Source organism: Peromyscus californicus, unplaced genomic scaffold (genome assembly GCF_007827085.1).
Source record: "Peromyscus californicus insignis strain IS unplaced genomic scaffold, ASM782708v3 Scaffold_7__1_contigs__length_154581171, whole genome shotgun sequence".
NCBI classification, from domain to species: Eukaryota; Metazoa; Chordata; class Mammalia; order Rodentia; family Cricetidae; genus Peromyscus; species Peromyscus californicus.
The window spans coordinates 48,472,877-48,490,501 of record NW_026294595.1 but is presented as its reverse complement, the minus strand read 5'-3'; the positions used below and the strand labels follow the sequence as shown (position 1 = coordinate 48,490,501).

General features: G+C 43.9%; 1 protein-coding gene across 3 annotated transcripts in view; it reads left to right on the top strand.

The window, feature by feature from the left end:
* Slc25a12 (solute carrier family 25 member 12) overlaps positions 1-17,625 on the top strand; it is a 189,011-nt gene that overhangs the window by 153,290 nt on the left and 18,096 nt on the right. For all 3 annotated transcript variants that reach the window (XM_052726698.1, XM_052726699.1, XM_052726700.1), the window contains 7 exons: positions 2,217-2,355; positions 2,950-3,043; positions 4,921-5,005; positions 10,803-10,884; positions 12,594-12,752; positions 15,723-15,775; positions 16,021-16,101. In XM_052726698.1, the coding sequence (XP_052582658.1) occupies positions 2,217-2,355; positions 2,950-3,043; positions 4,921-5,005; positions 10,803-10,884; positions 12,594-12,752; positions 15,723-15,775; positions 16,021-16,101 (693 nt within the window). The remainder of the gene's footprint in view (positions 1-2,216; positions 2,356-2,949; positions 3,044-4,920; positions 5,006-10,802; positions 10,885-12,593; positions 12,753-15,722; positions 15,776-16,020; positions 16,102-17,625) is intronic.

Here is a 17,625-nt window from a genome sequence, read left to right as displayed (position 1 = left end):
ACTTATCTGGGGGTCTGAGAGCCGAACAGCCACTATATTAAACATAGAGGTTAGGCAGTGATAACACACACCTTAAATTCTAGAATTGTGGAGGCAGAGATCCATCTGGGTCTCTGTGAGTTCAAGGCCACACTGGAAACAGCCAGGCATGGTGACACACACCTTTAATCCCAGAAAGTGATGGCAGGAAGCAGAAAGGTATATAAGGTGTGAAAACCAGGAACTAGAGGCTTTTTAAGCTTTTAGGCTTTAGCAGTTCAGCTTAGATCCATTCCGATGAGGACTCAGAGGCTTTCAGTCTGAGGAAACAAGATCAGCTGAGGAATTGGCAAGGTGAAGTTGGATGTGGCTTGTTCTGCTTCTCTGATCTTCCAGCATTCACCCCAATACCTGGCTCCAGGTTTGTTTTTATTAATAAGACTTTTAAGATTCATGTTACATCTGGCGCCCAACATTTGTGGTACGAATTTGTGAAAAGGCCACTTGCCTGTGACCTTGCAGTCCCCAGCTCAGGCCCAAGCTGCATGTGGCTGGTTGTGGTGGGGCATGCTGGTAGGATTTGCTGAAGGAGGTGGAGGCAGGAGGATCCCGAGTTCAAGGCTGGCCTGGGAGGCTTGCTGAGGAGAAGCTACAGCTGGGACCGGACCACAAACGGTGGCGGTGGGACCATGGAGTTGCCGGCTGCTTCTCATCTGCTGCTACCAGTGACGAAGGATTTATGGCTGCATTTGGTATCTAGATTGACATTAATAAAAATAAAATCTAGATGGGGGACAGAGACATTGCCCATTGTTACCTACACTGTAGAAGGTGAAGGATTTATGTCAAAGAGAAACCAGAGCGTCACACTACTTGTAATGGACTTTTTTGACTGGGGTTATTACCTTGGTGTTTCTATTAGTATTTCTTTGAGTCTTAGTGACAATTTTCGATCACCTCCGCCTTGTAACTTTGAAGTTAGACTTTTAGAAACTGGACAAACAAACAACACAAAATCCTTCTCTTTTGAGACTATGCCTAAATGATGGGAAAGGGCTCAGCCTCCAGAGGTGAGGAAGGCTACTTGCCTGCTATCCAGTGTGTGAGCCCTGTGGCCTGGAACCACCGAGGATGCCACTTAGTAGTGAACCCCTTGCCAGATCTTCTGTACATTTGGGGAGCTTTGGGGAGCTGTATTTTTCATGCTGCAGGATCAGAGAACCACACAAACTAGGTATCTTGTTTTGTTTTGTTCTTTTCTGAGACAGGGTTTCCTTGTGTAGCCATGGCTGCCCTGGAATTAGCTTTTAAAGACCAGGCTGGGCTTGAACCCAGAGATCCATCTGCCTCTGCCTCCTGGGTGCTGGGATTAAAGGTGTGTGCCACCACTGCCTGGCACCAACTAGGTACTTTAGTATAAAAATAGCTTTTAAAAAAATTGAGGAAAGTTGATGTAATCAAATGGCCTCAGGGCTGGAGGTATGGCTCAGTGGTTAAGAGCACTGAATGTTCTTCCAGAGGACTTGGGTTCAATTCTCAGCACCCACATGGTGGCTCACAACCACCTGTAACTCCAGTTCAAGGGACCTAATGCCCTCCCTTGGTTTTCTCTGACACTAGGCACATGTGTGGTGTACCACATACATGTAGTCAAAATTCCAGTATACATAGAATAAAATAATAATTTTAAATGGTCTTAAAATTTTAAGGTTACTAAAACTGGAGGTGTGGCTGAGTGGTAGAGTACATGGTAAGTATAGAGGAGGCCTTGGTTTCAATCTACAACATGAAAAAGATAATGCTTGTTTTGTGTCTATGCATAGGAAAAGTAAATTAACAACTAGGAAATATCCCTTATATTATTCATTGATATTTTTCCAGGCCTAGCAGGCACTGCATAGTTGAGGGTCTTGAAGAATTCTGTTTAAATAGCCAGGTTTTGATCTGCAGTAATCGTATTTGTTGTTTCTGACCTTAGCGGTGGATGAACCATGAACTCCAGCTTCCAGATGTTGCTTTCTTCTTTAAAACCTAAATTGCATAGACTTCCCTGAGGGTGCAAAGTGCACCGTGCTCTAGTCAGATAGCCCCTTATATTTATAGGAGGGTAGTTAACTGTTTTAATGACGGAGACTCCTTTGGGTCCACTTTGAGGGAAGAAAAAAAAAAATCAATGCAGAATCCAAACCACGTTTCTCGCTTTTGAGTTTTAAATGTTTTGTGTTGTCCTTTCCTAGGCTGCTGGAGGGAGTACCTCACACCAAGTTAGCTTCTCCTACTTCAACGCGTTCAACTCCTTACTCAACAACATGGAGCTTGTGCGTAAGATCTATAGCACTTTAGCGGGCACGAGGAAAGATATTGAAGTCACAAAGGGTAAGATTTGGAAACTGATTGGAATATTCGAATTTGTACTTTCCATCAGATAGACGTGAGGTCGGTGTCGGTCTGCCACAGAACAGGCAGAAAGCCGGTTGCCGCACGCATGTGCGTGTTTCGCGCATGCGCATGCTTCGTGGGGGCCTCGAACCCCAGGTGCATTTAATGAGATGCAAAATGCCTTTGACAGTTTTGAAAAGCGCCTTGGCCCGGTCTGTCAAACAGGTCAGTGGCAGTGTGGCAGCAGCTTGTTTGTACGGGGGCCGAGTTGCCACCGAGAGAGGAGCAAGCGCCCTCTTTTTGGGTGAGCGGTGAGAGGAGGTTTTGGGAGACCTCTGAACAGCCGCCTTTATCTTGCAGCTCCGGGGGCCAGAGTGAAGAAGTAAGAGAAATGAGGACTAGAAAGTGGTTGTTGTTGTCATGCAGTTGGTTTATCGGTTTCCGCAGTTTCACTAGTTTTCGGGAATGCAGTTATAAGCAGAACTTGAGTATTTAAATTTAGTTTTAGATGTGTAGAGTGTGCAGAAATCCCTTTGCTTTCCGTTTATATTAGGCGCTCGAGACACTCACCTTTGTTTCATTCTCTTCCAGAGGAATTTGCCCAGAACGCCATACGCTATGGACAAGTTACTCCGCTAGAAATTGATATCCTGTACCAGCTTGCAGACCTATATAACGCTTCGGGGTAAATCGTCTGTGATTCATGGCGTTTAGTAAGGGGGGGACGGACCTTCTTAGATGTGACATATGCCATTTCCTTTTACCAACAGCCTTTTCAGTGGATAGATTCTTAGCAAGAGAAGCAGGAGGAGAGAGAAGACAGAGGGCCTGGGAGGCCGAGGGAGGGAACGAGGGAGAGCAAGGGAGCGGAAGCAGAGAGAATGGGTTGGAGCAGAGAGCCAAGGGGGACGGAGAGGTAAGAGGAGGGGTTCAGGGTAAGAGGGAAGAGGGAGAAGGAAGAAACAGAAGAGTAGAGAGCTGGAGAGAGGGAAAAGACGGGCTTAATGTAGGCTTTCTCAAAGTGTTCTGAATTTAAAGAGATTTGTAGAAATTTGGTTAAGTTCGTAAATTCATGAAAATAGGCTGAGGTGCATGGAAGAAATGTTGTGTTGAGGAATGTTGTATTCTTTTCGGTTGCCATAAGCAATTGTCTTTCTGAAGACTGTGTGCCCAATGTGTGTTGGAGAGTATTATTTTCTTAAGATATGCCTCATGTATCATCACGCCTTCTCCAGAGGCGAGCTCAGGTGTTTATGCTTCTGTTTTTTTATAAGTTAAAAACAAAAAAGTGTGTAGAGGGTATTTAATCTGCAAAGACATGCAAATCCATGGAAAGCCCTCATCCATAACTACCCCATGGACAGGGTTAAAGAGGTGTATGGTCTGTTAAAAACCTGGGTTCCTGTCGGTCACCTGTAGTAGTTTGTTAAGTAATAATATCAGAACTCCTGGGCCTCAAGAGACGGCTCTGGCCGGGCGGTGGTGGCGCACGCCTTTAATCCCAGCACTTGGGAGGCAGAGAGCCAGGTGGATCTCTGTGAGTTCGAGACCAGCCTGGGCTACCAAGTGAGTTCCAGGAAAGGCGCAAAGCTACACAGAGAAACCCTGTCTCGAAAAACCAAAAAAAAAAAAAGAGACGGCTCTGAAGTTAAGGATCTCGCTCCTTTTGCAGAGGGCTCAGGTTGGATCCCAGTATCCATTGGGTGGTGCACACCTGCCTGTAACTTCAACTTGAGGGGATCCAGCGCCCTCTGGTGGCTCCAACGGGCCCCTGCACACACGTGCATATACATACACATGCCAATACACATAATTAGGAATGATTTTTAAGTATCTGGAGACTACAGAAGTTGGATATGCATGTGTGATTTATTGCCTTCTTGCCGTATGATGCGTTGCTGGACTGGAGATGGTATTTAGTCATTCAGCTGCCTTGTGCAACAGCAGTGTTTGGTGTTTTACACAAGCTGCCAGGCCATGTCTCCACCATCCGACATTCACGCTTTTAGACAAATGTTTTGAGCCTTCTTGTAAAAAAAAAAAAAAAGGGGGGGGGGGTTTAAAAGTCCTTCTCAAAACTACATCTGAAGTGACTTTTTTTTTTAACTGTCTCACAGAATGAACTTATTTTTAAGTCAGTTCCTGCACCCATGGTGCTGAATTCATTTGATTCAAAACTCAAGGGCTTTGAGGAAGAATACCATAACGGAGAAGAAGGCTCCTTCCTCTCCTGTGCCTTCTCTTGATCCTTCTTGTTTCTAACCTTCCTTCTGGGACGCCGGGGACTTCGGCATTGTGGAGAGGGTTTGTGGCCCTTCGCTTTGGCTGCCAGGGCCCATCACTGGAGTCGCCTTAGATCCCTCCCTCCTCAGTGATCTCCGGAGGCCTTGCTTTTGTTGTGAATAAGATCCAAAAGCTTACTGTTTTTTTTCTCCTCACTAAAATGGTCATAAAACGTGAACAAGGAACTAGCCCCTTAAATGCTAGCTCTTCAGGGAGGAGAACGGTGTGTTCCATGTGAGGGTCTGTCGGTATCTAACAGTTCCCTTTGCCCCTCTTCAGGCGCTTGACTCTGGCAGACATCGAGAGAATAGCTCCGCTGGCTGAGGGGGCCTTGCCTTACAACCTGGCAGAACTTCAGAGACAGGTATGGGCAGTCTGTGACTATACAAGACATCGACAATGCTGACGGGGGTGGGCGTAACAAGCCTAAAGACTTCAGTCCGCATGAATATTAAAGACCCCAGAGCTCCTGCCTCAGAGGTTCTATTGACTGAATTATCGCCCACACCTGCACTAGATATTTTGACTAGTTTGTGAGTTTCATTCTTCTAGCTTATTAAGATAAGGCGTTCAAACAGCCGTGGGTATGGCTTCCTTTCTAGTCATTTGCCTAATCATCTTTAAAGATTAGTGTTCAGGCCACTTTGTATAGTTAAGCTGATATATATAGTTGTCTTATTTTGTTTTAAGTACAAAGCATTTTGCAATTGAAACAAACCGTCACTGCGATTGTGCCTAACAGATTATAAGAGGGAAAAGGAAATGTATCTAATGAGTGAACCAGAAAGAATTTTTTTCTTTAACATTAAATATAATAAAAATGGTTGCCGGGCGGTGGTGGTGCATGCCTTTAATCCCAGCACTCAGGAGGCAGAGCCAGGCGGATCTCTGAGTTTGAGGGCAGAGTGAGTTCCAGGGAAGGCGCAAAGCTACACAGAGAAACCCTGTCTTGAAAAAAAAAGGGAAAAAAAGGGGGAGGCATGTCTTGTAAGGTAGAAAATGTCAGACCCTTGAGATGACCTCCAAGACAGAATGGAACCATTTTTTAATGAAGCCTTGTTTTAAGTGGAATCCTGGACTTCTAAGCACTTGAGCAAGCTTCAGTTGTAGCAGAGTCCACGGGCCTTGTGGGGGCTGAGGTTTAGGGGAGCAGGCCTCTTCCTCCCAATGCTTCACTGGGCTCCTCCTTGAAGAACCTCTGTTTCTCATGGTTCTTTATGAGGCTGTGTGATGTTCAGGGAGATGGGGAGGGAATGTGGGGACAGAAGGACGGAGGACACGTGGGATGGTAAGGGGCAAGCTGCCCCTTCTCCTCGTGTGACTCCTGGGTGAGTAGCCAGGGGTGGGTTTGCTGTTATTCACTTTGTCAGTTAGGTTAATGAGAAATCAAAGTACTCAGCCTGGTATGGTGATAAGTGCCTATAACCCAGTACTAGGAAGCTGAGGCAGAAGGACTGCCACGAGTTCAAGGCCAGCCTGAGCTACATGGCAAGACCCGGACTCCAAACAAAAAACACAACAAACAGGGAAAGAGGTGTTGACTTTGGAGAGGTGTAGTAGGAAATGTTTCTTTTGCTTGGGCTCCTTGGAACTGCTTTCTGAAACCAGTTAGGATTTCCAGTTCCTCCTTAACAATAAATGGGACCTCTGAGTCCGTTGAAGTGCAGGGAAATGGCGCCCTTACTCACAGTTGTGCTTTCCCTGATATCTGTGATGATTTTCTGTTTCCCTCTCCCCAAATTCTTGCTTTCTGCTACCAGTTTCTCCCCTTTCTGTTCTGTTGGTTTGTTTTTTGTTTTTTCATGACAGGGTTTCTCTGTGTAGCTCTGGCTATCCTGGAACTCGCTTTGTAGACCAGGCTGGCCTCGAACTCACAGAGAGCCACCTGCCTCTGCTTCCCAAGTGCTGGGATTAAAGTCGTGTGCCACCATTGCCCGGCTTGGTGATTTTTTTTAATAAAATTTTATAGCATAAAAAATGCTTAAGACATTGAACTATTTAAAGAGTTCTATGAAAAAACATAATTGTGAAAAGATACTGTACAGTGTTATCTCTCTATCCTTGGGAGGAGCACACCTGTTTTATGAGTGCTGGGGATTGAACCCAGGGTTCATGCTAGACAGGTATTGCACTGACCGAGCTCTGTCCCCATCTCCCCAAACCAGGCTGTTCCTGTGTGAGAATGGGCAAACCAACCTCCTCTTTCTCTTTCAGGGGGTCCCCCACATTTACTTTTTCAACTGTATGGGATAAATGATCTATATGAACCTTCTTGGGCATACAGCTGTGTGTGTGTGTGTGTGTGTGTGTGTGTGTGTGTGTGTGTGTGTGTGTGTGTGTTGCTTCTATGTGAAATTATATTAAAGCTCTAGGCAGTTTGCTCAAAATGAGCTGAGTTGTGCTCTGCTAGGTCAGTGGTTCTCAACCTCCCTAACACTGTGACCCTTTAATACAGTTCCTCACGCTGTGGTGACCCCAACCATAAAACTATTTTTGTTGTTACTTCATAACTGTAATTTTGCTACTGTTATGAATGGTAAAGTAAATATCTGATATGAAACTCCCTCCCAAAGGAGTTGAGACCCACAGGTTGAGAATCACTGACCCCGACATTCCTGGGTTGATTGCATTTTTATTTCACAAATGCTGTTCCTTAGTCTTAGGATTTTGTCTCTTTGTGTAGTTTATAGTCTCATGGACTGTCTTTGGTCTTGGATTTGTGAATACATGGAGGAAAACATTACATTTTAATGATTAGTTCCACAAAAGGGAAACCTGTTCTCTAAAAGGAAGAAATCAGATTTATATGCAAGCTATTATTTACTTATTAGTCATTTATCTCTTTAAAAATTTTAAATTGGAAGATACTGCAGTCTTTAATGCATCTGAACTCCCTCACACTGAGAGGAAAGTATACATACATTGTTTTATGGATAGAAGCAAGAAAATAATTAAAATCAGCATAGTTTCCCTCTACCTGCTTGGTCCTCCTGTTCTTTCATAGCTTTGGGTTTCAACCTTTCTTCGTAAGGCTAAAAATATTGAATTGCAGTGGAGGGTTGGGAACGTCGTCGATGTGGTTTGGAGTAGTAGCTGTTTTGTGTTTTCTAGTCCTACCTTGCTCCTCTGACCACACATTTAGCTCATAGAGAACCCAGCGCTGCTGTTCTCAGACACTTGGGCGACTCTTGTTCTCCCACACTGGCACGTGTTGTACGTGTTGTTGGAAGAGGCCTTCTCTCCATTGGTTGGCAACCTACAGAAAGCAGCCTGGGGTAGGCTTGATACACATCACATTGACACAATACCATCCTACATTTAACAAAAACACCCAAAATTTTTAAAAAAGGGGGAAGAAAAAGAAAAAAAATGGACCTCTCTCAAGTGAAATCTCCAATTCCTGAGGGAGCCAGTTAAAATCATTCAAGAGTCTCAACTCTGTTTTGCTTTGAAAACCCACTTAATTAGCCTTGTTAAATATCAACCTTCACAGTCATGATCATAACCTTAAAGGAGAAAGTGCCTTTGCCTTTGGCCGTTTGCTCCCGGTAGGTGATCTTTTTAGTGCTGAGTATTTTCTTTCAGCCTGAATGCTAAAATTCAGTACATAGTCATTAATTGGGAAGACAGCTATGGGGACATTCCTTTTATGAATATTCATGATGTGAAACCTATAGCACTAATTACATTAATTTGCATAGCTGAATACAAGGGAACTCTAAGTTGTAGTGATAACTAAGCCTTCAGAAAAAGCATCTCAGTAACCCCACTCTCGAATGTTTTCTTACAAATGCTATTTAATGGGAATGAAGGTGACATTTCTGTCAAAAGGCATTTGGATATTTATAGTTTGAGATGTTTTAGCTAAGAATTAAAGCACAGAATAATCCTTCAGTTTTCCTAGGATTTTGCAGGGCTTATAAACACTCTTTGAAGATAGGGAGTTGAAAGAAAAATCTATATTGTTGAATGCAGAAGAAAACGCCCATGTGAATAAGGGAATTAGTGGTCACTTGATGCTCCTTTGGGATCATAGACCTATTATTTTTTGAAAAAAACTTTTACCCCTTTTTTAAGATAGTGTTCCACTTTGGACCCCAGATCTGCCTTGAATTTATTTTTAAAATTTTTATTTTATGTTTATTTTATGTTTTATATTTTGCTTGTATGTATGTATGTATGTATATATGTATGTGCATGTGGTGCTTTTGGAGGCTAGAAGAGGGCATCCTTGGAACTGGGATTTTAGGTGGTTGTGAGCCACTGTGTGGTGCTGGGAACTAAACCTGCGTCCTCTGGAAGAGCAACCAGTCTTAACCACTGAGCCATCTGTCCAGATTTGAACCCTTGATCCAATGGCTTTGGCTGTCTGAGTAGCTGGGATGACAGGTGTGCACCCTCATGCTTAGCTTTATTCTATATTCCGAAATTCTGCTTTTTTCCCTCTTGAGATAGTCTCCTGTAGCCCAGATGGGCGTTGAGCTTACCCTGTAACTAACAATGACCTTGAACTTGTGAATCTCCCACCTCCATTCCCTTTAGAATTGATGTCTGACTCACCGTGTCTAGCTAATGGCTTTAATTGTTTTGTTTTTTTTACTGTGACTTTATTTGTATGTATGTGTGTGAGTGCAGATACACATTTGTCACATGTGTGGAGCTCGGAGGACATCTTTCTGGAGTAAGTTCTCTCCTTTCACCGTGGGTTCCAGGGATCAGACTCAGACCATAAGGCTCGCACATCGAGCACCTTAGCTGCTGAACCATCTCATCAGATGCTGCTGCCGCCTCCTCCTCCTTCTGTTCCTTTTCTTCTTTTTGAAAAGCTCATTACAACAAAGTAGATATTTTATTCCTTTGTTCCAGTATCTTATAGAGTGTATACTGAAAACACAAAGTTCCAGACTCACACATTGATGTAGACAAGTTATCCAGGTGCAGGGCCCATGGACTAGCATCTGAATCACAAGAAGATTTATTCCATTGTTTTATCTTACTATTATCATTGATTTTGTTAGAATTGTGAATGTGGGTAGGACAGTAGTCATTAGAGATTTTAGATGTGATCCATCTTCTCTGGCCTGGAACTCATAGAGATCTGCCTGCCTCTTTCCCCTGAGTGCTGAGATTAAAGGCCTGCTCATCACACTAGGCAATTTTGATGCATTTCTACAAGGAAGATATTTTGGTATGGGCAGTTCATGCATGTAATTCTAGCACTTGGGAGACAGGAGGGTCAGTGATTTAGGGATATCCTCAGCTATATAGCAAGTTCAGGGCCAGCCTAGGGTCTGAGACTTTGTCACAAAAAACATAATAAAGGGGGTTGATAAGATGGCTCAGCATGTAAAGGCACTTGCCACCAAACCTGACAATCTTAGTTTGCTCCTCAGAACCCACCTGGTGGGAGGGAAGAACTGATTGCTGCAGGTGGTCTTCTGACACCCACATGTGAGCTATGGCTGACTGAATACCTCCCTACCTCACTGCATGGACAGTGAATGAGTGATTCAATGTTAAAAACAGCAAAGTAGTTCAAATTTTCAACATAGTTAAAGAGGAGTAAATGGTATATGCTGCTCTATTTGCTTACCTAAGAGTCCACTTCTGGGAGGTCTAGAAACGGGTCTCAGTGATACAGTGCTTGCCCAGGCTTCTGCGCAGCCCTGGAATCAATCCCCAGTACTGCACACACAAGCAAACACAAACCTCTCAAGGATAATATGTTCCCCAGTAGCCGTCCATATGTGAAAGTCAAGAAAAAGCTACTCTGTATTTTGCTGGGTATGTTTTTTTTCTTTAGTTTATTTTATATTTTTGAGTGTTTGGAGAACATACATATCAGTGTACCACATGTATGCTTGTTGCCCTTGGAGGTCAGGAGAGGGCCTTGGATTCCCTGGACTAAAGTTACAAGTGATAGTGCACCACCGTGTGGATGCTGGGAACCCAAACTGGGTCCTCTGCAAGAGCAGTGAGCGCTCTTAACTGAGCCCTTTCTCTAGCCCCGAGGTATTTCTTTTCAAAAAACACTAATATCCTGTGTGCTTTCAGTTTTAAAGTTTCTTTTTTAAACTCAAAAAAATGCCAAACTGTAGTTTTTTTCACCTGCAGAATACTTTTTCAGGCTTTTTTTCTTTCTGTTTTCTCCCACCCCACAGCAATCTCCTGGCTTGGGCAGGCCTATCTGGCTCCAGATTGCCGAGTCTGCTTACAGGTTCACTCTGGGCTCGGTTGCTGGAGGTGAGTGCTATGCTGCTGGCTCTTTCAGGCTGGTCTTGCTGTAACACTATCCCAGCAGATTGGACAGCTCAGTGAAGGTGTGGTTCATTGTTCCTGGGGGTCAGGACTGCGGGGCCTTCCGAAGGTTCTTGATTTCAGGAGGACTTGTCATAGCCTGGCTGTGGCCCTCTGGCTCCAGTCTGTCTTCAGCATAAAACCTCTGTAATGACGGAAGAGTCAGAAGTGCATCGCTGTGCACTCACCTTAATTACATCAGTTAAGACCAGCGTGAAAAATGGAGACTAAAAACGGAGTTTATGGGGTCAGGCTTGGGGCAGGGAGGAGGCCGAGATCTGGGATGCAAACTCAGAAATTCGTGAAATGAAACAACCTCTCACAGAGAGTCACAGTGGTGAGCTTGTGATTTTTCTCTCCTTTCTCTGGCTTAAGAGTGTCCAGATATGTTGTTTATTTGCTAAAAAGAATCTCTCGGCTCCTCTCTGCTCACAGCAGAAATTAGAGAGCCTGTTAAAAAGGTTTTCATTTTTGTGTGTGCATGTGTGAACATGTGCTGGTCATGGTGGGCATGTGGAGGTCAGAGGTCAACTTGGCCAGAGTCGGTTCTCTCCTTCCACTGTGTGGGGTCCAAGGATTAAACTCAGGTTGTCACACTTGGTGGCAGGCACCTTTGCCTCCTGAGACACCTCCCCAGCCCAAGACTAATTTTGCTTAAGTAATCTACAAAGAAAATATATAAAACCTGAAATTGCTTTGTTGAGAAGAACCTCCAAAAATGATTAAAATGCTCCTGAACATTCAAAGCAAGCTGGAACTGGTGACTAGGATTTTTTTTTCAGCCTCAGTTTTAGAAGGTGCCAAGTATGTTCTGGTTTTCAACAGCCCAAAATTAGAACACTCTAGGTCCTATGAAATATTTCAATCCCCAAGAAATTCTAAAGCGTGACTGTAGGTTTTTGTTTGTGTGTTTGATTTTCAACCCAATTCCATACATGGGGGCAGGATCTTGTAAAGATTTTTTCCTCCAGAGAATGGCTAGAGTTTAGATTAATTTACTAAAATGCTTCAGTGAACTAAACTTTAAAATCACAACCACCTAGCTTATGTACCATCATTTCACAGTTATGAAGAAGGAGTAGGTGTAATATTTAGGCATTTAATAGAAAATGAAAAGAAGTGGTGCCCATGCATAATAGTTTAGTGTCACTATAGGAAATGGAGCTGGTTTTCTAATGTTGGTTGGTGTTTGAGAATCTACTTTCTGCCGGGCGGTGGTGGCGCACGCCTTTAATCCCAGCACTCGGGAGGCAGAGGCAGGTGGATCTCTGTGAGTTCGAGGCCAGCCTGGTCTACGGCGCGAGATCCAGGAAAGGCGCAAAGCTACGCAGAGAAACCCTGTCTCGAAAAACAAAAAAAAAAAAAAAAAAAAAAAAAAAAAATAGAGAATCTACTTTCTAACTCATAGACCAAAGATATCAAAGATTTTTTTAGGTTCTCCCACATGCTAGGTAAGAACTCTACCTCTGAGCTATGGTGTTGCCTTTTTTTTTCTCTATTAATAAGTGAAGGAAAAGTGTAATAAGTCGACTCCCTTTTGTAAGAATAGACACTATGTTTTATTTCTCACCTGTGGAAATGAGGTTTGATGTCCTTGTGGACGCTCCATCTAATTGTATTCCTTTTGTTAAACCTAAACATTGTTCTGTTTCTAGCCGTGGGGGCCACTGCGGTGTATCCCATAGATCTGGTGAAGACCCGGATGCAAAACCAGCGTGGCACCGGCTCTGTGGTCGGGGAGTTGATGTACAAAAACAGCTTTGACTGTTTTAAGAAAGTGCTGCGTTATGAGGGTTTCTTTGGACTCTACCGAGGTGAGTGGGCAGATCTCAGCCGCTGAAGGTGGTGATTTTTCCGTCACCATCAGTAGATGTAACTCACTCATTATGAGACCAATTAGGGCTGTGCCCCCCGCCCCCCTCCGCCCCCCGCCCCCCGCCCTCTTTGTACTTTTTCCCATGTTGCGATCTTCTGGTGACTAGCAATATTAGTCTACAAACAGGTGTTCCCTTCTCCTTCCTGCTGTTTTTAATTCTTGGGATCCAAATCCCGTGTATGTAAGTGTGCTCTTTGAGGGCACGGGCCAACAGAGATGTAGAGAGGAGTACTATACTAACTAATTCCCCGTGAAATCGAAGCCAGGTGCTACTTGAAGGTGAGTTTACCCTCTATATACACTTGTTTCAACAGAAATTCCTTTTTTTTTTTTTTTTCCTTCAAGGAGACCCGTGATAAGTCTTTTCCAGTTGGGTCATCTGAATTTTTAAAAGGCAGGGAAACCCTAGGGCCCCGAGCTTCAGCTGGGCCCCCTGTCCCCACCATGGCAGGCAGAGCAGAGCATTCCTCTCTCGTGGTGACTGCTACTGAGCGCCCAGCTGTCGGAGCCCCGGCTGCAACCCCATGTAGAATTCTCCCCAGGCCCAAATGGGCTTTGTAGGAACTTGTCTTCTTGGAGAGCGGATGGCTTTCATCTACATGTTTTCACATTAGAATTTAGGGTTCTTTTGCGGGGGAGATTAATATTTTAATCCCTTTGGGCGCCACTTGGAATTCTTTGAAACACTCTTCACATGCTCTGGACCCGGGCGGTTGTGTAATTTACTGTACCTGTTTGCATTCCCAGGCTTATTAACCCTCAGCTCCTTCTGAGCTCTGTCGAGCTGTTAGGCTCAGAGTTCTTCCTAGGAAAGAGAGACTGGGATTGAACAGATGGGCAGGAGAAGAAACACCTGTAGTTGGCATCGCCGTCAGGCATTTGAGTGGACACATTTAGAGGCGAAGAAGACCGTTTGCATGTCTGTTGTGGGCACCGTGTATGGAGTAAATAGGCTCAAATGCCCTGCTTCTGAAGCAAGTATAGTGAAATTTGCTCAACTATTCAGAACACTTTGGCTCTGCAAATCCCAGCTGCATGACTTGTACTGCAGGGGTAACAGTGGCCACTGTCCCAGGGGTCCGGTGCTGGCGTGCAAAGACTTAGTTTTAAATGGACTCAGCTCTTCACACCTAGATCTTACTTAATGGGGGAATCACGGGCGGATGGCACTACGGTTGTTTCTCTCTTTGCCATCTCCAATCTTTCATTATTGAATAATGACCTTTCTCTTAATTAGTGTGGCTTTAAGTTACAAAGGGTGTCTACAGAGAATTATTAGAAGGACTCTAGCCATGCCATGGATAGTCTTCTCAGTAGATAGATACTTCTAGAAGATTTTGTTTGGAAGTGCTATCATATTAATTAAGAGGGTGCAATATTTCAAGCAGGGGAGGATGCTGTTGACTTTGGTGAGGATCTAAGCTGATAAAATGGGTCCTTTAAATGAGAGACTTTTGTATTACAGAGTGATTGTAGGAGCCCTGCCTGGGAGCACAGTGATTGTTGAGATTGTCGTATATTGCTTAGAACTAGCCCATTATTCTGTCAGATGATTGACAGAGTTGTTGACAGATTAGCTAAATTTCTTTTGCAGGCAACAATGATAAAATGACACAAATCAGTACTTTATTAACATTCCACGAGCTTTAGGGAGGAAAGTTGGAAAACAAATACACATGCTGACACCGTGGTTCTGGATCGAGGCTCAAAGTAACAGGGTCTGCTGATCAGGAAGGAAGAATGTTAAGACTGCCATCTGCTGATTCGTTTTTTTAGATCAGTCTGCGGCCGGCAGAAGGTGTGCACGGCTTGTGTTTGTCATTGGTAATTCAGTGTGACTGACAGTAGCCTGTATGCACGACTACTTGCTGGCTCTCAGCTCCCAGAAAATCACTCATTGGCACCTTCCAAGGAGGCTTGAGATGAGCAGCAAGGAAGCATGCAGACATGAGTATCACTCCCCCTGGTTTTAAAGCCATAAGATGTGTTGTTTATTGTTAGCATCTTTAAAAAATGTATGCAAAAAAAAGAAAGAAAATAAAAGATGCCAACAACTTGGTAAACCTGCATGCTCTAGAAAGCTGAGCTCCACAGGCATCTCCAGATGGAGTTGTTTACTTATGCCTGTTCTTTTCCAGTTCGTAGCCAGCCTGGGGAATGTAGCTTTCTAAGCATAATGATTTCTTTTGTTTTGAGAAGAGTCTTTTAAAATGTCTTAATCTTGACATATATTAGTAAATAAAAATATAAGTGGCATATGTTTTCACTTACAGAAGATACTCACAAACTGGTACTAAAAGCTGCATTTTTTTTCTTTACAGTCTTAGCTTTCTTTAAAATAAATGCGTGCTGAATGCTGGGCTTCCCTTCAGAGAAGCTAAGGGAGCAGATAGTCAGTAGCAGCCATACACTGTGCTGCAAGGTTGTCTGTCTGTAGCGAAACCTAGCTGTGTTGAAAGCACACTGCCCTGAGCGTGTCTCCAAGCCTAAGGCACTGGCTTCTGTAAATTGTCTGCATGTGCTGCTGGGGACCGGGAGAAATTCAGCTACAGAGTGGAGAAAACCCAGAGACTCCATTCTTTTCTTGTGTACTTTAGGGAAGATGTTGGCTAGAGGGGTTTTATTTATTTATGTATCTTTAAGGATGTTAAAGAAAAATATTTATAGCTTCAAAAAAATGACATTATATTTGACTGGTAAATTGTGTGTGTGTGTGTATATATATGTGTGATTTATATATTTATGTAATATATAGGATTTTTTAATGTATATTTAGGATTTTTAAGGATAATCCCTTTTCCCCATTTAGATGAAAGCTTTGAGCTACTTGGTAGGTAACTTGGAGGAAAACACTTCCTTGTTGGGCTTGTCCACTCACGTAAAGACATGATCCTCTCCTTCTGTCCAGGTCTGATACCACAGCTGATCGGAGTCGCACCTGAAAAAGCCATTAAGCTGACAGTAAGTTTCTTGTCACTGGTCTGATGTCACTTACTTAGATTTTCGAAAAGCCAAAAGCAAGATCAGTACTGGTGGGATTGGCGCACTGTCAAGAGGCTTGTAAGGATTTTCACATACGTGTGGACATTTGGTAAAATCTGACTTTTAGCACGAGACAAGTGTTTTGATAATTTGGAAATATGACGGTGTGCCAGCAGAGGAAGTGACAGGAAATTCTGATGAGCTGATCTTGTCTTTCTAATTAGGTTAATGATTTTGTCCGGGACAAATTTACCAAAAGAGATGGCTCCATCCCACTGCCGGCGGAAATCCTGGCTGGAGGCTGTGTGAGTGTCAATCCTGAGTATTTCTTGTGGCAAACATATCCCTCTAACCTTTTTGCAAAGTAGGTATGAAATATGAATGATATTCCTTTTTAAAAACTTTTACTACATTTTTCGTGTGTGTGTGTGTGTGTGTGTGTGTGTGTGTGTGTGTGTGTGTGTGTGTGTGGTGGCGAGAGGACAACTTTGAGGAGGGATTGAATTTAGGGCTGCAGGTTTGGCAGCAGACACCTTTACCTACTGAGGCACCTTGCTGGCCCAACATTTTCCTTTCACTCAAAGAACTGCCCGAGAGGATTCTCACAGTAAGTGATGTTTTAAAGTGAGTGTATGCATGTGTAGACAACCTTGAGTGGCATCCTCAAGAAAACCGCCCACCTCCTTTGAGACAGAATCTCTCGTTGGTTTGAAGCTCAGCAATTTAGGCTAGTCTGGCCGGACGTGAACCCTAGTGGCCCTCTTGGCTCCACCCCTGCTCTCCCTGGGATTCCCAGGCAGGCCACCACATTTGGGGTTGTGTGGCTTGTGGGGATGGAAGCAGGTCCTCAGGCTTGCCTTGCTAACCGAGGCTTCTCCCAGTTGTGTTATCTGATTCCTTTTTTCTTTTCAGTTTTCCAGACAGCGTTTCTCTGTGTAGCCCTGGCTGTCCTGGAACTCACGCTGTAGACCAGGCTGGCCTCAAATTCAGAGAGATCCACCTGCCTCTGCCTCTTGAGTGCTGAGCTTAAAGGTGTGCGCCACCACCCCCTGCTGGGTAATCTGATTTTGAGTATTATTATCACAAGCGTTGTTTCTTTTAAGCTCCTAAAGCTCTATCTTCTAGACTTTGAAATGTGTGTGTGTGTGTGTGTGTGTGTGTGTGTGTGTGTGTAATTTTTATGTCGTATGTGTTTTGCTTGCATGCATGTAAGCGCACTATGTGGGTTCAGTGCCCATGGTGGTCAGAAGGGGGTTTCAGGTCACCTCCAACTGGAGTTATAGATGTCTGTGAGCCACCACGTGGGTGCTAGCAACTGAGCAAGTGCTCTTAACAGCTGAAGCAGCTCTCCAGCCCTTTCTAGGCTTCTTAAATTCTTAAGTTTTGTTTTTTTAAGTATCAAAGGAAATGTAATAGCAGGTAGAGTGACGGTTCATTCCTCTCCCTGGAACTTTTAAGTGGGAGGGGGCTGGTTAATTGGGCCCTTCAGTTTTATGTGTAGGAATGAGTGTGCCCTTGTAGTTTAATTAAGCCTCCTTATGGGGCTGCAAGGGGCAGTAAGATCCTGTAACTATACTGTAGCCATTGGCAAAAATTCCCAAGCCGGAGATGGAGAGTGTAAATTCTTTTAGAGCCCAGATGCTCTGTGTTGAAGGTGTAAGCACTGCATTGGATTCAGACCGGTTGACACATCTAAGTTAACAGTTGCTAATGTGATCTGCTTGGGACTTTCGTGCTTCATTTTGGTCCTGAAAATGTTAATAACTTCTGGTTGAATTGGCCTGAGGTCTTGGTGAAAACCTTCTTACTTGCTTACGGAGCCTGAGATG